This window comes from Calypte anna, chromosome 3 (genome assembly GCF_003957555.1).
Source record: "Calypte anna isolate BGI_N300 chromosome 3, bCalAnn1_v1.p, whole genome shotgun sequence".
Classification (NCBI taxonomy): Eukaryota; Metazoa; Chordata; class Aves; order Apodiformes; family Trochilidae; genus Calypte; species Calypte anna.
In genome coordinates, this window is record NC_044246.1 from 70,625,813 (window position 1) to 70,647,986 (window position 22,174).

A 22,174-nucleotide genomic window follows, 5' to 3' on the forward strand; every position below is an offset into this window, starting at 1 on the left:
CTGCTGCTGCTGCTGCTGCCTCTGCTGAAATTCGGGTCAAAGCTGAAGCCCTTCCACCTGGCACCTCACCGGGCCAAAGGCTCGCAATGTTTGTCCTAAATACCAGTGGGGCAAAGCCAACAAGGCAGAGGACACATGTCCTCCCCTGCCAGGGCACTCTGGAGGAGCATTCAGAAAAATGAAGCTGAACAGCTTTGTTTCTGAGGGAAAGCTGTAATTGGTGCAGGACAAGCACGCTCTCACTCTGACAAACACAGAGTTCATTCTGGCCAAAGGCTATTTACTGACTGGATCTTGCAATCTTTCAGGCTATCTCTGGTTAGGACAAAGCCTGGATAGCTCTTGCTATGTTAAACAAAGGCAATCCCCAACCTGCTCTTCACACTGCAGACCTTCAGCACAACGTTCCCATGGAATTTGCAGGGACAACACAGAAGCTGTCCCTCTGGAGTCATGGGGAAACCCCTCCCTGTAGGGCGTAAAGGCTCCTATTTTCTTTTAAAACACCATTTGGTCTTGAGAAACAACTCCAGAAAACCATAAACATCTGTGGCTTCATGGCAGAATTGGAGAAGGTATTTTTGCCGATAGGTCTCACATTTCTCAGCACGCTGCCCTGTGCCTCAGCCTAAGCCCTTGGTAGAGCTTTCTGCTGAGCCAGGCTGCTGGTTTTCTTATCCCAAATCCCCAACGGGGGGTTTAAAGCACTCCAGGCATTTTTCAAAGGCAGTTGGAAACCCAGCCAAGCCCACACGGGGTGTAGCAGTCGGGCTGCTGGGCCCCCCAGGACGGGTGAGCTGGGCTGCAGCCACCATCCCAGGTGCCAACCCCCTGCCCCACAAAATCAAGCTAACTTTTGTGATTTTTAGCAGTAGTAAATCATCCCCATTGGGGTTTATTTGGCCACCAAAATTATGCTGGGTTGACTGTAGGGTTGAAGTGCAGAGAGCCACGTAAGTCTGTGTTTACAGACTCCAGCAGGTGCAGGAACAGTCCCCCTCCCCAGACCCCATTCCCCCCGCCAGCTGCTCAGAAGTCACCCCTAGGCCCTGCCTTTAGATGTCTGTCTACAGCACAATAAAACACAGCAAAGGCAGAAGTGCAATGTAGAGATCCATTATGCTTTATTTACATGCGTCACCATCTCTTTTACAAACTAGATTACAATTTAAAATGGAATACACAAGGCAATATCTACTAACACCAAGTGGAGTAAGCACTGCGTCTCTACTTTGTTTGGAAAGGGGCAGGTTTTGCTCCAAAACAAACTTCCTTCCAACCTCTGTGTAGTAAGGTAGTATATTCCTCCAGGGCAGCATCTTTTTCCTTTTTTTTTTTTTTTTTTTTTTTTTTCCTTACATACAAAATCCTCAGTAAGACTGCAACATGAGAGTGTCTGCTTTCAAATGAAAGTACAAGATAGCCCAAATGAAAAGTATAAACTGTTCAGCTCTTCGGTATGTAAAGACGGCCATGCGCGATAAGGCTGTGGATTTAATATTCTTCCAATTTACATGGCTTGAAATAAAAAACAGATAAAACAGTTTTACAGATACTGTATACATTTTTTTTTCCAATCATGCAACTTTTTTTTTTAAAAAAAAAAAAAGTTTAACATGTGAAGCCAAATGCACAATTCATTTTCTCCAACCCATAGTAAAGAAATGTATCTGGTCCCCCTTTGCATCTGTTGGCAGTTCCTAAGGTTTATCATGTACTGGAAACACAGGACACTGATTGCCAAGCAATGACATCATTTGAGAGAAATAATGACCTAAAAGGTAACTTTTTGAAGTGGTGGCACAAAAAAATTTCTGGAGTTAAGCAGTGTTCCACTGATTATTCTCAAGAGAAAGTTTTTTTACAAAATCATTAAATTAAGCCCCAAACCTGCGACTAGGAACTGCATAAATGTCACCTTTTTAGACCTTTTATTTAAACCAAGTGTTTATATGATAACTACATGGTTGTTCTGGACCTCTGTCTGTTTTACATGGTTTCAGAAGGAAAACTTCTAGGCATAAACATGTTCAAAGGCCAAATTTTCAAAAGGTGGGCTCCCAAAATCAGCCATTCAAGTCTGTATTTTGACACCTAAGTAAGTGGCCCTTTGAATTCAGCAAGATTTATTTAGCACCTCTGGAGAGGAGGGTGCTTGCTGGGCATCTTGGCAAGCATACAGGGTAGTGGCCTTCTCCTGGGCCTGGGAGGACCCAGCACCTCTCCTTCTTTTGAGAAGGGATGAGGGCAGAGTACGTCACCCCCTGGTACCATGCTGGAGTCCCCAACACCAGGCACTTTCATTTGAAAATTTTGGCCCCTAAAATGAGCAACAGAAACCAAACTGAACAGAAAAGGTTGGCCAAGTCCACCCCTCTTCAGCATGTGCTGGCATGTTCTCCAAAGCAGGGGCCCAAGGAATCCCAGTCAAGCCAATGGAAATGCTTTCCTTGACAATGCTGGGAGGCAGGTTAGCCTTTCAGATGCTAATACTTTTAATTTTACAAAAAAAACCAACCAACCAAAAAAAAACTTCTCCGCCATTGGTGGGCTATCTCTAAATCAAGTGTTTTTTCTCCATTTTCTGAACAGAGCAGACCACAGTTTTTTCTCTCATTCCTGCCAGTGGGAGCTCTGTTGAACTCAAGGGGGTGGGCTCCTGTAGTGGGACAGAAGTTGCCTCCATTTGGTTTAAGTTAAGGGGGCCTTCCCTTGCTTTTGACAACAATTGTATCCTTACCAATTTAAAAAAAAAAAAAAAAGGATTATGGTCACTTTGGCCATACTATCAAGTCAGGCCCTACTGGTGCTGTCAGCAACCTGGTCTTTGGGCAGGCACTCCGGGTCTCAACAGAGAGGTCATCCGTGCAGGGACCAAATCCTGCACCCCAGCATGGGGGCAACTGAGTGAGCTCTGCTGGTAGCCAAAACCACAGGGCCGGGGACAAACCCAACCACAGGGCAGCAGCCGTGGCGGAGCTCTGATGAAAGGAGCACCAGAAAGAAGTTCTTCAGCACAGGACAATCACATTTTGGGGTGTACTGAGGAGCTGAGAGCTAATGATACATGCTCAGAGGAGGCTGATGAGACAGCTCTAGACCAGTTCTGGTAAAAGGTGCCTAGAACTAGACTCTGAAAAGCAAAGTGGCCTCCAGCCCAGGTGACTGCTGTGCCACACAAGTGTCCTGGGTAGCTGGCTGCTGACAGAGCTGGGCAACGAGCATCAGCTAACTCCAATAAATGTAATAATCTAGCCCCCACGCTGACAAATAGACCACCTTGGCCTAGAAAGAAAAGAGAAGTTTTTTTTTAAAGGCGAATGATAAACCCTTGGCTGCTTGGAAGAGTTGATATGTTACCGGGCTACAATAACCACAACTGCACAGAGTCTACACAGTGATAACTGCAGGGAGAAACCAAGAGGTGCATCTGCATGAGAGAACAGCGTGGGAGCTACGATACAGAAACTAAGCTTCCATCACACTAGGAGCTGTTGTTTCACCAAGTATCACCTCAGGGACCTGGAAAGTAAGGAGCAAGGAAAGGCCCACGGATGCTGTGTGTGTGTCTGTGTGTCTGTGTGTCTGTGTGTCTGTGTGTCCGTGTGTCTGTGTGTGACTGTGCGTGTGCGGTGGCAGTGGCGAGAGGGAGTCACTCCACATTGCATGGGACACGGGTCGGTGGGAACTCATGCATTGAGACTTTGGGTTAAAATGCTAGTTTGTTTTCCTAACATCCATGCATAATGATCCATTTCTGTACATAATAAAATATATTTATATATTTATATGCATAATGCTTTTTATGCAAAGAAAAAAAAACTTCATATATCGCTTTGGAGAATTATGTATACACTGTCCTATTCAGAACCTCTTCATACCGAGTTCCTACGTACCATTGGTGTTTTCCTCTCTTTTTTTTGTGTCCCTCCCCCCCTCAATGTACTAATAAAAAGTAATCAAACTTCCCAGATTATAGAGAGGATCTATACAGCACCATACCTTTTATTCATTGTTATTATTAGTCATTATTCATTTTATGAAAGAAAATCTTAGAAGCAAAATATATAAAACTGCCTTGTCTTTCAGTGTCATTTGTCCTGTTAAAATCTATGCTCGTATGAAAAGCCATCTGCATGATACTGTCACCTTGCCATTCCTTCTCCTGCTTCTTCTGCCACAATGGACTATATATAACGAGAAGGAAAAAATAATCAAGGCTATGTCCAAAACAAAACAAAACAAAAAAAGGATCACTGATGCAGTAACACACCTTGCAAAAACCTCTGCCTCAACCCCGGCACTGCCACTGCGAGTCGCCTGCTGATCCCCAGCCTCGACGCTCAGCTTCTCTGCAAAGCGGCGCATTTCCCTTCATTTTCACTTGTTCAAACACATCTCTCCAGGCTGCTATGCTCAACTTGTCTGGCAGCTCAGCTTATGACTCCTTCCCAGCTCACTGCTGTAGTCGGGGCAGCTTTGCTAACACGAGGCAGGAGGGGAGCCTGGTGGGGCAGCAAATGGGCTCCTGCCCCGGGACACGTGCAGGCAGTGGCACCCACTGCCAGCCCCTCCTCACCAACCAAGAGGCAACATCACCTCCTTCCCTCAGTTTTGCAATCAAGATCTGCACACTTGTGGCAAACGGGTGTACAATTAAATTTAAGGAAAGAGAAAGAAAGGAAGAAACAAAATCAACTCAACAAACCAACAGACTGCACACATCACATCACCTCCTCCCGGAACTCTGGCGGTTGATAGGGGTGAGAAACGCTGTGTATTTGGGAAAACCTCAGGTCTGAGCAGTGCTGGGTTATGGTCGTTTCCTTGTGTGTGTGTGCAGTACTTCAGATTCCCCAGGGAGAGAAAGCAAAAATGGTAAAAAATCTAAGGAAATCAAACTGGAGGTTGTAGGAGGGAGGGTGGGCAGATAGGGAAAACCTCCAAAAAGAAAAGCCAACTTAAAACATCCCATAAACCATTAATATATTGAAACACCACATACTCATTGACAAGTAACTACTGTAAAGGCTACACAGTGTGTTCTCCACAGGATGGTGCTGAACATTGTCTCCACAGCAGGTGCTTAGCCATCCCAGAAAAGGAAGATCTTGCATACTTCAGAAAAAGTTCAATTCTCCCCCCCAAAAAAGAGGAAAAAGAAAAAAAAAAAGAAGAAGACAAAAAGAAAAAAAAAGAAAAAAAGGAGGATCTTCACTCCAGTATGGGGCCTATTAACAGTCTGCTTTGTTAGGAAAATAATGCAAGGTTCACAAAGGTTGTAAGCTGTAAACAGTATCACTGTCCACTTGCTGACAGCAGATTTGGCAAAGGGTTCTCTTCTCTACATCTCATGTCAGTTTGAGGGCCTGTAGAGGGAGAAGAAAAAAGAAGAAAAGACAGTGAGACTGCTGCAGGTAGGAAAAACCACAACAAAAAAGGCGAACAGGCAAACCTCTAAACCCAACAACAGCTTCCACTGACAACCAATTTTGATCTGTTTGCACCCAGAAGCTTCAAACTTTTAGGAAGGAACAAGTTGCATCATCACCCTGCCTGAAAATGTTTCTCTCTTGCCAAGGTCTGAGAGTACTTTGCTGGCATAGCTGCTCCCAATAAGTAAAGAAAAAGCCCTCTCTCCACAATGGCCAAGTCTGATTTCCAGTAACCCGGTGCTTCAGCTATTTGTTAAGCATATTTCCAGGTGAAGCATGGAAGGATCCTCCAGTTTTTCTCCATTTTGCACAGTCACCCTTTCTCATCATCACCAAAAGGCTGGATAAATCTTCCATCAGCATTTGACATCAACCACCACTCTTGAAGCACTGCTGAAGGAGGCTGCTCAAGAGAAACAGCAAGAAGCTACAAACTTAAGTTTGGACTTTGGGGTTCTCCATTTTCCTACTTGTATGACACACCATAAAGAGACAGAGTTCATTCAGCTTTGAAAACAAGGGTTAGGGTCCAGTTTATTCTGTAGCCATGAAACTTCCCTGCAGAGGGAAAGACTGCAGAAAGACACCTTGGATGCCCACAAACAGGCAGGGTAAGTAGGTAAAGCACTAAAACCAGATGAACATTTCAACCAAGGGGGCCAAGGGGAGAGGTTTTTAAAGGCACTCAGTGGCTTCAAGGCAGGCACCAAGTGGGCTGTTGCAAAGTGTGCATCTACACTTACATGTAAACATTCCCATGAAATCTTTCACATATTCAGAAAGCCCATTTGGTAGCCATCTGTGTGGATGAGCAAGTAACTTCTGGCTCCGAAATGGCTTCTGAAACCAGGATTTAATCCCCCACATCACTTAAAACCTGTTGAGGATTGATTTATTTTTTAATACAGTGGAAGAACAAGGGGACACTTGCTGAAAGCCATTTGATTTGATTACAGGAATGTCTTTACTCTCAAAAGACCTTGGTATCAGGCACCCTCATGAAAAATGGTGGATTTAGGGGGACTGCTGGATTAATTTGGACCAGCATCTCCTGCAAGGGGGATCACTCAAAGGCTGTCACGAGATGACTTCATCACTGCCTCTCTCTTTTCTAAGGTGCCAGGCACTGATCCTACGATAACATTTTATTAAAATGACCTATTCTGATAATGCTAAATGATTGATGGAAATTTAATCATTTTGTCTCATGGTTATTAGAGCAACAGCATGACAGCTGCTCCCTGAGCCATTAGGGGAGAACTTCATTCAGCACAGCTTAGGGAGCAGATTGTGCATTTCACCCAAACAAAATTTGGCTTTAGCCTTAATTATATGGAGGGGTTTGGGGTAGACTGTTTTGTGAATAAAGGGATTTCTGACTGGATCAACATATTGATTTCTCCATTTTCAAAGGGCAAATTAACGCTTAACATTCGTTAATGTGACTGCCTGGCAACGACTCCAATTGGTAAATGTGTCCTCATGGCCCATAACAGGGTCAGCAGAAGATACCCAGAGAGGCCTGGTAGCCCCCGGTAAAACCTCACTAGTGGCTTGTATGCAGCTCAAACGAGTGCATGCCCCTCTCTCTGCTTCTCCTTAAAGCTTTAGCACCAAGGGCATCTGGCAACAGGTGACTTCCCAAAGCACAATCTCATCTCAAGGCTCAGGTCCTGCATGCTGCAGCCCTGCAAGCTGGCTCACTCTTACACAGCCACCAGTTATACTGAGCACAGGCTTCAGCACACTTAAGAGGTCTTGCTGACTCTGAATGGAGCCATTAATCAAAAGTGAATGGGTACAAATACTCCTGATGAAGTAGCAGAGTAGTGCTTAATGTTTAAATTGAAAATGTCTGTGAAATATACTAGGAAACAAATTGACAGGAGAAAAAACTGGAGGCTGGATGATGATGAGCATCATTTGTGGAAGTGACACTGCATGGTATTTTTTTCCTGAGGACACTCATCCTTTGGACAGTGCCAACATTTAGGAGACAGAAGCACAGCTGAGGTGAATTTTGCTCACAGCAGAACCAAACCACACCCCATTTTCACAGCTCTGTTTACACAGATTTTGCAAATGGATTAAAAATGAAAAGAAGTAGATCAAAGTCTTAACCTGCCTGCCTTCAAATTACCCTGTTATAGTCTGCAAGAGACCCACACACTCTCGCTTTCTGTCTCGACACAAAAAGCCTCTGCTGACCCTGAGTGAGCACCTTCTGCTTCATAGCAAAGAAAACTACCAGGCAGGGAAGAAAGCACTCCAGTCACATCTACATTTATCAGTGGTCCTTGACCACAACTCACCAGTATTCCTCCTCTCTCCCTGCACCCAACTATCTCCAGCCACATCCTGAGCCACCATGAGATCTTCCTGATGGCCAAGATTACAGGATGACATCCTCTGGAGTGTCAAGCTGAAGCTGCAAAGGCAGGTGGGGTTTCTCTGGTGAGCCAGGAAAATTCTGTCCTCTAAGGGCAACATGAGGCTCTCCTGGTAAAGTACTTTATCCTTTTCCCTGGCTTGTACTATTGAGTCCTGTTTTGGGGGATAAAAGCAGCAGAGGTATGAACACAGGGAGTGATGAGAAAGGTATACAGAACAGAGGTGAAGGGATACTTGAATTCTAGAAAGGCCAGTGGGTCTTAGAAGTGGCATAGTTTCTTGTTTCTTAGGCTGGGGGAACTTCCAAAAACAGTACTACTGTAAACATCTTCTGTCTGTATTTCTTAAGCCACTCCCTGGAAAATCCAGTTCTGCCTTGAAAAGCTCCTTTGCCCAACCTGAAGCCCGTTTTCAACCATCAGGGAATGAAAAGAAAGGAAGAATTTTAAGATCACCTCCCCAAGTTTCTTAGACTTTGTATTCTCAGTCTTTTCTTAAGACCTTCTTCTGAAGAAAGGGAAGGCTTTCTCCTGAAGTGAAGTCCTCACAACTGAGATGATCCCTGGGCTCTGCCACATGCAGAAAGTGGAGGCAATGCCACTATGGCTGTTTTCACCCTCTGGGTACAGAAGGTTGGAATAAGATATATCTGCTGGACATTAGAAGAATCCATACCATTATATCAAACTAAAATAATTACTTTAAAACAGAAACAGAAAAAGTATTAAATGAGGGGTGAGGATGAATTCCCACTTTGCCACATTCTACAGACATTTTGAACCCTAGGTGCTGCATCTGTTTATCCTAATTGGTGGAAGAAAATACAAGAAAAAGCAAAGACTTTTGTGTTTTCAATTTCTTCAGCTTGCAAGCAATTATGTGGGAGACAAGATGTCTCTTCTGTCCTTTTCTCAGCCCTCCTATCCTCTGCCTTTCTCCTGATCAGTTACAAATGCCACTCTTGCTTTGTGACCAAGCTGTTGTTTGCAATTTCCCTTCAAGCAACAACATTTCCTCACCCCTCTCTCACATCATTCCACCACTTAAGAGCATGGCTGTCTCCCAAGCCCCATGCCAGCTCTTGCTCTGTCAGAGAAGCTCTGAAGTATCATAAGCTGCCTGTTGCTTTCTCCCTTTGATTCCCATTGCTGCCAATTACCCAGCACTAGAAATTTCTTCAAAATAGAAAGGTGAAGCATTGATGGTGCCCAGGAGTGAGGCACAGATAATGTGTACTGGTGAGAAGTTTATCAGTAAGCTAACATAACAATCAAGCACATACATGTTTTAGTTAAAGGTTATGTGCTCCTCTACATAACTATGCTATGAAAAACTGCAGTCATAAAAGAGAACCATAGAAATGTTTTGGTTCATCAAAGATCATCAAGTTCAGCTGTTGACCCAGCACTGCGAATCCACCAGTAAACCATGTCCCTAAGCACCATGTCTTTAAATACCTTCAGGGATGGTGACTCTACCACCTGATGCAGTCTGATGCAGTAACTTTCAGTGAAGTTTTAACTTTTCTTCAGTAAAGATTCAACCTCTCAGTGAAGAAATTTTTCCAATCTAAACCTCCCCTGGAACAAACTGAAGACATTTCCTCTTGTCAAATTGCTTACTTGGGAGAAGAGACCAACACCCACTTCCCTACAACCTCCTTTGAGGTAGTTGGAGAGAGCAATGAGGTTCTCCCTCAGCCTCCTCTTCTCCAGGCTAAGCAACCCCAGTTCCCTCAGCCTATCCTCACAAGACTTGTGCTCTAAACCCTTCACCAGCTTGGTTGCCCTTTTCTGAACTCACTCCAGCACCTTAATGTCTTTCTTGTAGTGGGGGGCTGAGAACTGAACACAGTACTTGAGGTGCATCCTCACCAGTTTCAAATACAGGGGCACCATCACTCCCCTTCTCCTGCTGGCCACACTGTTCATGATACCAGCCAGGATGCTGTTGGCCTTTTTGGCCACCTGGGCACACTGCTGGCTCATGTTCAGCCGGGTGTCAACTGACACCCCCAGGTCCTTTTCTGCCTGGCAGCTTTCCAGCCTCTCTTCCCCAAGCCTGTAGCCTTGCATGTATTGACACACACCTCCTCTGTGCTACAGCTTCCTAAGGACCTCCTGATTTGACTGGAAGGATTATTGAGTGGATTGCATCTTGAAAAATATCACTCAAAGGTCCATAAAAGAAGTGTTTTCCCTCTCTACCACTCTGTATTACTTCTCAGGAACAGGAAATCCCAGTAACTCCTTTTATTGTCCAGAGACTGGGGCTGCAAACATTTTGAACATTTGAACTTGTGTCTTTTAGTGACAGATGTACATTTGATCCAGTGCCTTTGCCCCCTTGATTTGTCATTGCCACCAGCAGTATAGCTTTTGCTCCAAAATGGGGGCAGGCTGAAAAAGCAAGACTTGGTCAGTGTGGGTACAAGTTAAAATTCTCCCTGAAGTTTTCACAAGGATAAAACACAGTATTTTCTTAGAAACAGATAAGGAAAATAACTATTGTGGCCAGCCTTCCTATAATGACAAAACTGCAACATGAGATTTTTTGTTCAAGCAAGATAAAAATTGGGAGTCCTGATGCCATGGCAGGTGTGTCACAGGGACACCCCACAGGCTCAGTGTACGCTGCAGTAGGATGGCTCTGTGCTGAGGGACAATGCTGAGGTCAGGGTGGAAAGCCCAAGGGGGAAAAAAAGAGCAAGCAACAACTTACTTTCTTTCTAAGGCCTGAACTCTCAGGCATGTTGCAACTTCACTTTTTCTCTATTACTCTGCTCATAAAAATAGATCTTTTTCAGCTCAGAATCAGAGGCAGAGAGAGTGAAGGAGAAGGATGGAAAGAGGAAGAAAGCTGGCAAAGAAGTAGGACTTAGTGCTAAAAAGTTGCTGTGCTGTTATTTGTGCAGGCATGTAAAGCACAGAAGTGTCTCTTCTCCTCCCATTGCTGCTCTTCCATTCCCAGAAACATTGGAAACCACAGCAGACAACCAGGCATTTTGGAAGTAAATGTAGCTAAAGACAGCAGATCATTCTCTCACCCTGTATAAGTTTCCTGGGACAGAATCTTGCCCAGTACTGTAGCGAGGTGCCACAATTACTGTGTGTTATTCTGATATCCCACTTGTCTACAAATTCACAGAAAAGTCCAGACTGGGAGGGATTTAGCATCATCTGGTCCAACCTTCTGTTGAAGTCAGGGCCTTAGTTTAGTTTATTCAGGGCCACATCAAACCAAATCTGGAATATTTCCTGCCGGGGAGAGTCCACCACTCCTCTGCACAGTTCATTTTACCCTCAAAGGTGGGTCATGTCCCTTCTACCCATTTTACAGGTTAAAAGGAGGCACCCAGAGAGAAACTGTTCCACCCATGCTCACACACTTAAAGTGAAAAATAGATTGCAGTTTTCCTAACGTTTCAGGACCTGATCCCTAACAACCAAATTCCCCGGAAATTCTGCACTTGACTGCAAGAGGAGCAGGCACATGCAGACTCCATTACGTATGTCACTGTGTTGTTGCCCATACAAGCCCATATGCTGACACACTTGTTTTTACACCTACAGACATGGCAGTGTGCAGCTATGCCAGCTTTCCAGCACAAGCACTATTGATATCCATTTGCTGTTGAGAACAATCACATCTAGCTGGGTTCAGTCCTCTGCCTGGGGCAACAGGGAAGAGTTGAGACACAGGACATCATCTCTCAGCATCTCCAAGCTTCTTACTTGACAGTCTTTTGGTAAATTTGATCCCCTGCTTTCTGCTCAGGGGCCTGAGGAGTGGGGTAGAAATCCTGCCAGACATCAGTGACACTGTCACTGATTGAGAGACATCAGTCTGGTGCTCAATACAGTATCTTTGAGGCAGGATGCTGCTGGATGAGAAGGTGGCCAAAAAGGCTTGCAACATGCATCTTCTGTTGGGGTAAGGTACCTCAGCTGGAACAATAATGCTTTCTTTAGGTGTTCAGGAGAAACCTCTACTGTGGATTAGAAAAGGATGGAAAACTACTGCATCTGTGCAAGACGAGAGAAGGATTTTGCTTGCAAGTCTGAATCTGAAGAGTAAGAGCTGCCTTTTAGAGTAAAAAGGTACCTGCAAAGCTGGAAACATCCTGAATTATGGGTTTGTAGTGCTACGGAAACGTGCCATGTACTCTTTATTCTGAACGTCCTTATAGAGAGTTTCTTTTTCTCTGCCAGACACCAGGCCTATTTTAAAAACATCCTCCCTGTTATGGAGTCTTCTCATTTTCCTCTGCAGCAAGTTGAAAAGGGCAGGACAATACAGGACAATAATGCTCACACAGGTCACACAAACGATTTCCACCATGTCGGTATAAGGCAGGACAACCTCTATCGTGACTTACGATAGAGGCAAGAGAGGGAGGGTCCTGCCACAAAACCAAACTGTCTCTATATCTGTATGAAATAAATTACCCATGAAAGCCAGGAGAAGCAGTTTGCAAAAGCAGACAGTGCAAGAGAAAAACAATGGGTAAGTTAATCAGCTCAGCAGTAGAAGTGTGCAAATGTGAGCAATTCTCCACTAAATCATCCGGGGAAAGTGGCTTTTTTCCTGGAGTAACCAGACAGAACCATGGCTACACAGCAGCCTCCGTTAGCTGAGCTGCATCTTGGTCCCATCACCACTCAGCATATGTCTGCTCTGCCAGACTCCAACAACTGCCACTCTGTGTGGTAATCTGAGTGGAAAAGCTGATTAATCAGCCCCCACAGACTGGAGCCGAGTGGCATGTTCCCACCCCCCAGTTTCAGGTACCTGATTGAACGGGGTCAGTGTCCCCACACATCCCCTGATGTGGGATTTGATCAGGGGCAGTGCTGATGGGAGCATCCTGCAGGAGACTGCACCAGCAGCATCGGGAGCTCAGGGAGGCATTGCATGAGCATCCTTCCTTTATCCTCCCTTCCCCAGGCCAGGAGAGAAGGGCCAGCTATTTACATATGTGACTACTCAAATGTGTGCACTCCTACTGCCCATGCTGTGCCTGTGCTCTTTAGTTGTCACCAACACAAGACTTAAACCTCGCCAGTTGTCAGTTCATTACCTTGGCTGAGCTCTGAATTGCTATGAAAAAAAGATCTCAACCTTTCCTCAGCTGCATGACTCTATCTTTCTAAAAAAGGATCTCTTATTACGCACTTCTTCAAGAAAATATGTTTTTAAGAGGGCTATTTAAAAGTCTGGCTCAAAAGAAGGAAAGGGAAAAAAAACCCAAACACCTGTAAGCATCCCACCTATCAGGCAACAGCACGTCTGGGGACCAACACTGATCTGCAGCTCTAAACAATCATTAGAGCACATTCACATGTGAATCGTCTTCACAAAGACAATTTGCCAAGACTCATTCTGTAATAAAACCTGTGTGGTGCTGATCCAGGGAGGAAAGCACTGGGGAGACCAGTTGATGCGGGCTGCTCTAAAAATATCAGTCTGTGCTGTCATCTGGTGAGAGTATGTCATCCTGTAATCTCGGCATCTGCAGGGACAGCAAGTTTCTGCCTAATTATTGCTGCTGAATCACATGACAGAGCATGAGGTACTAAAAAATATATCTATATAAAACACTGACAGAAGAACATCCAAACCACAGGATCAGACCACTGTCCTGGCTTCAGCTGCTGTATACTCACAAAACAAGCCTACGGAAGCAATCCTGGTTTTTATAGGTCTTTTTCCTTGGTTAATAAAACCCCAAAATATAAACCCACATTGAAAAACCACCAAAACCAAAAAGTCTTACTTACAGGAGTGAGCAATTTATCAGGTTTGTATGTGTCTCCAAATAGCAGAAGCCACAGCATCCCTACATGCACAGGACTGGCTCCTAAGTGCAAGCAGCCTTGAGGGGCACTGCGGCCAGATGGACCACATGGGGGACAGCCCCAGTGGGGTTTGCCCAGATTTCCCCTCCCCTCCTCCCCAGTGGCCACAAGCTCCAAGTTCTCTCCCCTGCTGCTGGTGTGTGCCCAGAGAGCAAGAAGCCTGCTCAGGGCAGGCCCTATTTGAAGTTAATGGGATCCCTGTTCCCAGCAAAATACTTTTCTGCATAGATTTTTTTTGTTCAAAGATGAACCCTAGCATGTGTTATGTTCTGCTAATTACAAAACCACTTTTCAAAAATTGGGCTGGCTGAAACAACACTTAAATGTCAGAAGCATGCCACTGCCTTAAACCATTGACCTCTTAGAACTGGAGCAGAAGAATTTGCTGCTCCTGAATTTCCTTTAGATTTTTTAAAAGCAGCCAGCCCCATCTTGGCTCTGTGTAAGAAACTTCTCAGCCCTACCCCTAAGACCTCATTTTTTAAAACAAGGGAGCAGGAAGAGCAACTATGGCCCTGAGGCTGCCACCATCCTCAAGCAAGGGGTCCACTCATTCTGGTTTCCACATTTGAGCTTTAAGGAAAAGAAAACAAGCTTTTGAGTAAAGAATAAAAATCATATTCCTCATGGCATAATGTCCAGAAGATTCTGATTTGAAACTCCATCCAAATGGAGATCATTTTACTATCTACTTCAACTTTTAAGATGGGATTGTAGTGAACAGCAGGTCATCCTCAGACCTACGCATTCTCATCTTTGATATAAATTTCACCCAGAACAGGTTGAATGCCATGTAACAAATTGGCAAGTAGTATAAATTGATATGGACTAATGAAATACCAACAGGTTATGCTTCCTAGATTTTGTGTTATCTGAGATGTTAATCATCAAACTGTGTGAATGTTACCTGAGTTGTTGTTATTAGTAGCTTGTGCACTCTACTGCTACAACAAGATGACATGGGACCTAGATGATGCTAGGGCAAAATGAGTGACTTAAACTGATCTGTGAAGTATTTTACCTGCAATTTTCAAACAAGTCAATGTAGTCCCAGCACAGCTCTCTTACAGAGCCTCCTGCTAAATGGCACATTGAAATCTCTTTCAGAATATGCAGCTAGAAGAGCTTTCAAATGGTGAAGCCAGCAGAAGAAGCTCCTGCCCTGCTTGGACTAAGCCATCCACCACCTGCTGCCCAAGCCCTGCTAGTATTGCTGCCTCTGTTGCACCATTGGAAACTTGATCATTGAAATTGAGGTAAAAAATTGAGGTTTTGATGCCAGAGGAAATGTTTGCTCAAGCAGTAGTTGATCACCAGCTCTTGACTTTCCAGGCAGCAGTAAATGTCCTGAATAGTCTCTCCTGCCAGTCTGTTTGGGACTGCTCTTGACAAATGCCAAATCCCTTGGGACTCACCCACTGAGAAGGACCATGGAGCTGTGGGAAGTCCAGGCTGAGAGAGGACCCATTAATTTCAAAAGAAAAGGTAATCTAGAGACAGGCAAGGGAGCAGTGATGTCTTTATTTATTGATAAACAATCTGAAAAACCAAGGTGATGATTATCTGAGTGGGTGCAGAGTATAACCAGTGCTCCTGGGAAGCAGGCAGACAGAGAGGAACAGAGGTCTCAGTCAGCTTAAGAGGGGGAAATTATGGCTGAGTGAATAAAGCAAGAAAACAGCATATTGATTTTCTCCTTTCTTTCTTGTAAGAGAAAAGAAACAACAAAACAAACACAAATTAATTTATAAGCCTTAATTATGGCCCCCTGAAAGGCTGGGCATGGCCAGCCTCAAGGGCACAGGGCCAGTGTGGTGGGACCAGGCAAGGCTCTCCCCAGGGGCTATGCACAGGTTTATGTGCAACAAATGTGCTCAGCCACTAAACCCACAAGGGTGGTGTCTCCTGCAAGGGGTTTTTCATTTACCCCATGAAGAAACTGTAGTTGATTTTTTTCCAAAGTAAACCCCTCTCTCTACCTAGGGTATGTATAAACTAAATATCCATGTATTTAGCTTTTCTGTTCTTCCCCCAAAAAGGCTCTAACTTTTCTCTTATTTTTCATAGAAAACACAGCACTCACTATTCCCAGGTATGCCAAGAATCCATTGTAACTCTTTCTGCCTCCCTGCTAAATGCACCTGGCCACCCTTGTGAAACAGATTTAGTGTAAGCAAGTACCAGGCTGCTGAAAGCATTCTCCAGTCTTCAAGCCCGTAAAGATGGATTATGGGGATCACAAACACTGCAGAGAGAAGATTTTAATTCAGGGGTCCTTACTGCGACAGCCAAGAGGAGAAGCAACCAGAAAGAATTTCAAAACAATCGCATCCGACTGTTATGTGAGGCGTCCCTATCAAAGTATCAGGTGCTCAGAGGGAAGAAATCTCTCCAAGAGCACTGCTTAACAGACAAGGAAGGGTGCATGATGAACCAGCTCAGCAGAAATCATCTGCGATTGCACCTGATACTGGAGGCACCCCGCAGCAGCCGGTCCACTTGTCAGAGAGAGGGAAAGAGGCTTCCACAGATGACTGGACAATAATCTGCCAAGGAGAGAGCTGCCCCGTTAATAAATCTGTCCTCTGCAATGAGACTCTGCTCACACAGATGTGTCAGTTCCTTTATTCGGAGGGATCAGCCTGAAAGAGATCACAGCAGTTGGGCTTTCTGTGAATGGCACAGGCTGGGGTGACAAGGCAGCAGCAGGCACCAGTGAGGAGGTGTTGTGGTGTACCTCCTCTGTGCTGCCTGGGAAGGTCTCCCCGCAGGAATCTTCTACCTACGTGCAGCAAACGAAGACACGAAAGCAGAAGGCTGCCCTATTTGCCTGCGTCAAGCAAAGCTGTCAATAACATCTATTTTTTTAGGCCCCATTTGGCAGATTGTCCAATGTTTTGCAGTGCTAACGTTCCTACCGCTGTTTTCTTTTCACCCCATACAAAAAGAGTTTCTAGATCCAAACAACTCATGCACCTGGAGAAAGAGAGAACTGATCAGCAAGCATGAACTTTTCTGAGTTTTTGCTTCCTGGTTCATGAGTCAATTCTTCTTTGCTTCCCTTTCAGTTTTTAAATGCTCCAGCACTGGAACTGAAATAGAATTCAGCTCTGGCACTGGCCTTGCCAAGCTGCCATCCCATGCATGGTCAGTGGGACACAGCATCCTCTACAGCCTGTCTCCTGGCTGTGTACTGCAGCCCTCTCACTTTAAGCAAGAAGACATGAAAGAACCAGAGGAAATCCTCCACCAACAGAGAAAGGACTGTGCAACCCAACCACTTGCTCCACTAGAGCAAGGCAGCTTTGCAGAACAACTGAAAGGAGGACTCAAGTGCAGTCATGTTCTCCCTCACAGACAGCAGATCACATTTCCTGTGCTACTCCATACAGACAAGGAGACATTCAGGAGGTTCACCACTGCTGCTCACCTAGTGCAATGCTTCACCTTGAACGTTTAAGTGTGAAACAGAGAATGAAAACTCAATTAAAGATGAAAGGGGCACATTATACGCTGCAAAGTCAAACAACACTGACTCTGTCTTTCCATCCTTCATCCAGAAAATAAGAAAGTTGGAAGTAAGCTGCAAATAGAATGAAAGCCTCATTTAACCTCACCACTGGGATACTCTACATAATATTCTGAAGTTAACAGAACACTTTCAATAATTTATAGCTAACCTTTTATCCTACTATATTTTGAAATCTACTAGCTTACACTAATAAATAAAACCAGGAGAAAAGGCACTTTGTGCAGCACCTACCCTATGAGTCAGTGAATATGTACATGTAAGCAGGCAGAGGTATGGGCAGGAGCCTGCAGAATCACAAAAGGATGACAGAAACAATGTTTACAAGTTCAATGCCCTCAGCTGTGGAAAAGAAGCAATGGAAAAACCACATCAATCTGGAAAAAATTAATCTGAAGAGGCTAACCTTTGAAAAGCATCTATGTCAGAACCCAAACCTACAGATATTCTCTTGGTGGAGTCCAAAAGAAAATTATACACACCCTGGTCCTGGGGGTGAAAATTTTTTGCATATTTAAAAGATTAAACCCAGGACATTCCTATGACCCATATCCCACCTTTGCTATTACAATATATATTTCCTCCATTTGCTACATTTTTGGCCAAGAAACACAATTAAAGAAAAAAAACCAACCAAACAACAAACTTCACTAGTGCTGCTGTATGACAGCAGCAATACAACTATAATTCAGTCCAGATCTGACTGACACACTTGATCCTCAGTGTGTGCTCTGGTCCTGCCAAGACACTCTTCCTCCTCCCTGGCTGTGCTGTTGCTCCATCAACTGCAGAGCCCCTTGCCCCATCCCTATGTAAGACAACTTGGCTACGTGCAGCATCAGCTGCGGAGAGGAATCCATCTGTTGTGACTTCAAAGAAGACAAGTTAGAGCTGTGTGATTCCTAAAACCCACAAATATTCCATCTTGGTTTGCCTGATTTGTCATTAACATTTCTCATGCCTAAATTAAGAAGGACGCATAGCATCACATGTGTGCTGACAGTGTTGCAGCCGGATAGCTTAGCCTCATTTTCCTCCACGCCTCCAAATGTTTCTTGGTTGCTTCTGTTGCATACCAACACACAGCAAGCCATCACGAGCCAAATTAATATTATGAGTGTGCACTAACTATTAAGTGTTTGGTGTGAATCCCAATAAAACTAAGGAACCAAGTATTTTACCACATCTACGGGGCACTGACCTGTTTGCCCATTTTCCCTGTTCTCAAAGATCCTTCAGCCTGGTACCCAACTCTGTGATGAAGCCTGTTTAGCACCACTGAAGTTCCCCACATTCAGACTGACAACGTTCTGAGCTGAGATGAGGGAATCAAAGTTAAAATCCAGCCCATCTGCATCCATGAGTTCACTGCGGATAATGGACTCCATGTCACACTCCAGGCTCCCATTGAAAATATCCAGGTCCAAGTCACTTGGGAATTTCTCGTGTCCCATGACCGGGAGGTTCACACTAGAGGAGTACAAAGAGGAGCCTGAGAGTGGGTCAGAAAGTGTTTGCATAGACTGATTGACAGGTGACTGCTGATGTTTGGTGGATCCCAAGCTGTTCGAGTCACTCAAGCCTATGTTACTGATGGAACTGGACAAGGCACGACTGCCACTAAGAGAGGAGTTGTGGGACTGGTGCTGGTGATGAGGCAGGCTCTGATTGACCAGACCCCCCTGGCTGGACTGCGCGGCGAACGACATCATAGGGTCGTTGCGGAGCATGATATTCCTGCGGGAATTCTGGGCGGACACAGCTGTGCTGGCTTGTGACATGAGCGGGTCAGACTGTGTCATCATGACATCGCTGTGACTAAGGGCATCGGAGGCGAGGAGATCCTGCAGCGTCTGGTTGTTGTAATGAGACATGGAAGAGAAGGTGGCCGGCTTGTTCTCCTGGATGGTCTGCATGGGCGACTGGCGCAGGGAGTTCAGGGATGACGGTCCAAACACGGCGTTGTTAAAACTACTCGATGGGGAACCCAGCCCTGAACCTTTGGAACCATACGGAAAACTGGAGCTTCTCTGCATTATCCCTCCCGTGGGCGACTGCTGGGAGGGAGGGAGTGTTATATTGTCTAAGAGATCATCCATGAGGTTATCTGTCAGTCCGTCATTCAAGTTCATTGTCCCAGCCATATCAGTCAACCTGGGCAACTCCACAGTACACGGCTTGTTGACCGACGGGGACAAGCTCGACGGGCTACTGTACAGCATGGGAGAAAGCGGAGCGTCATCGTCTTGAACATCATCTAGCTCAGTGCTGGCCAAAATGGGTGACAAGCGGCCGCTGATTGTACTGGCGTTCGAATTTGTACGGGAGCGGAAATCCGTCCAGGCGTCCAGCTCGTCGCTGCTGCGGGAGGTGGGGCTCCCTGGCCACTTGGAGAGCTGGGAAGGGCTGTCCTCGCTCGTCTCCTGGGCAGTCTGCAGGGCTGCCTTCTTCTTAGCTGCTCGCCCTCTGCTCTTTGTGTACTTGTTGCTGTTGTCCATCGACACAGCACGTCTCCGCGGCGCCTTCCCGCCTTTTCCACCATCCGGGTTGATCATCCACCAAGAGCTTTTTCCGGTGCCTTCGTTTTGCACCCTGACGAATCGGCTGTGGAGTGACAAGTTGTGCCGGATCGAATTCTGCAGGAAAGGAACAAAGAAAAACATCAAGACCAGCACCCCATGACTTTTGCTACCCAAACCTCAACCATTAAATCAACATCATGTGAAAACAGCAATGTGAATAAAAACATTGGGCCCTGTTGGACATCATAATTAGGATGGACTTGATGATCTCAGAGGTCTTTTCCAGCCTCAATAATTCTGTGATTCTTAAATCATGAGGGGCTCATGATATGAGAGTGCTGGAACTTGACTGCAGAGTGTCAACATGCTGCTGTAAAGTAAACCCTATGCCTGCACTAGCTGTGCATTCTTGGTGCCCAGCTCCACACCCTCAAAAGCTGCATCCTAAGGAGAGGAGTGTGACACAGCTCCATCCCTGCTAGCAAGGAGATAGGTATTTCTCCTTTACTCTTGACTCAAGACAAACCTCTATACTGTCACAAATTTTGCCATCAGTTCCTTGAAATAAACACTGCAAGAATCTGACTGGAGGGGTAGTCATAGTCATCTCAGCCTCTGCAAATGTCTTTTTAATTCTTCATGAGCATGTGTGTTGTGTATTTGTTACAATAATTTTTAAGAAAACTGCAAGTGCTGTTGCTCCTCTCCCACAGGCACTCTGTGCATGACTAAGCTGTACTTTTTCTCTCGATTACAGGCACCAGAATTACGCTCATACTGCAGTAGCTGGCCAGCTGTCCCCTTGCTATACGATCCTTGCAGTCTTCAAAACATGATGTGACACAGTACAAGATGATATCCCAGTCCCTGTAAGTTGCTAGATGCAGAGTCGTACAAAGCTGCTGTATATACTATACCCCATGCAGTAAAGGATGCTACAAAACACAGGACTTTCAGGGGAACTCGTGCACTGTCTGCATCTGCATATTACCTGCTTTCACTACTCAGCAATAGGTACCATCCCAAACCCATGCTGGTTTGAACAAATGTAATCACTGATGAAAAAGAGGCTGAGAAAACCAGCCCACAGTAACCCCTAGTGAAACGACTTCAGATTTATGCAAAAACAACCAAGATGAAAACCCCACTCCACTCATCCTGCTGATCTTGAGCTGAAAACATGGTTCAAAGAAAGGACAAGCAAGTAGTATTTGTTAGTGATGATGCTTCCAGGTTTCACTGGGGTTCTTTCCTATGAGCAAGTCAAAAGATTTCTGGAGCTATTACATATTCCTTTGACAAAACAATTGTGCTATTCCCCCACGGTAAAGATGACCGAGTTTAAAAAGTTGCACAAGTTCTTTTTTCTTACATTTTGGAGATTACCAGGTGTACCTATAAAGAGGATAAGATCACATTTGTTCTACCAGCATGCTTTAAAAAAACAAAGTCAACAGCATCCTAGCATAATCAAGCCATCCTGGATAAGTGTCCTGCTTTTACAAACACTGAATAAATTCCAGATTTAAATTTGCACAGAATTAATCAATCAACAAATCATCCACCAGCACCTCGACATTTGCATCCTTACAATAAATAGTTGTTTGACTTAAGTGAACTGGAGATACCTTTGACATATAAAGAAATACAGCCAGCTTTTGAAAAACAATTCTTTTCAGTATAAAATGCCTTTTTTTCCCCCTGCTAAGTGTTGTGGGTTTTGTCAGATTGTGAAATAGAAAACATGCCTGAAGTTCTTTTCGCATGCAGACAGCAGACGCGGTTGTGATTATCACTTAATGAAAAGAGAAATCATATGGACTACAGTTCAAAATAGCAACTGTTATGTTTTAAACAATTTGCACAAAACAGCAGACCAGACTTTGCAGTCATACTCAAGAGAAGTTTGGGTCAGTGCCTCAGCTATAAAGTTCTCCATTTCTAAGGGACTATCATGCCATCAAAATAAGGTGGATTGAGTTGCACCATAATAGTTCTTCAGTATAAGGAAGGAAAGAGCTTTTTATTATTGAACTGATGACATTTTAACTATATTTTGAGTCTGGCAAAGGTCTGTTTCTAACTTCTAATAACTAGGTGTCACTGCTTACTTCCTCGGGTTTCTCCCAACTGGCTGGAGGACTGCTGTTTTTTTGAAAAATAACCTTTGTTGATATTCCAGCCTGTACTGAATCAATGCAGGAAGCTCTCACACTCATCTCCTGTCACTTTCAGGGACAGCCACTTGTGAGAACATCTGAACAGGGATCTCTCTTCACAAAGAGCTGGCGGCAGGACAGCGACAACCAGAGTTAGACCACCAAGCCAGGGTACAGAAGCCATACAAGCTACACTGTTCCCTACATAAAAAATGCTAGATAAAAGAATACAGAGCAATGGGACTCTTGCTAATGAAAGAAAAAATCTTAGAAAACACAG

General features: G+C 44.8%; 1 protein-coding gene across 1 annotated transcript in view; it reads right to left on the reverse strand.

Moving 5' to 3' along the window:
- Positions 1 to 1,100: 1,100 nt before the first annotated feature.
- FOXO3 (forkhead box O3) overlaps positions 1,101 to 22,174 on the reverse strand; it is a 96,846-nt gene continuing 75,772 nt past the window's right edge. Inside the window, exons 2-3 of the mRNA XM_030448467.1 lie at positions 18,415 to 19,849; positions 1,101 to 5,369 (exon numbers count right to left, since the gene is read on the reverse strand). Coding sequence (XP_030304327.1) covers positions 18,449 to 19,849 — 1,401 coding nt within the window. The 3' untranslated portion in view covers positions 1,101 to 5,369; positions 18,415 to 18,448. The remainder of the gene's footprint in view (positions 5,370 to 18,414; positions 19,850 to 22,174) is intronic.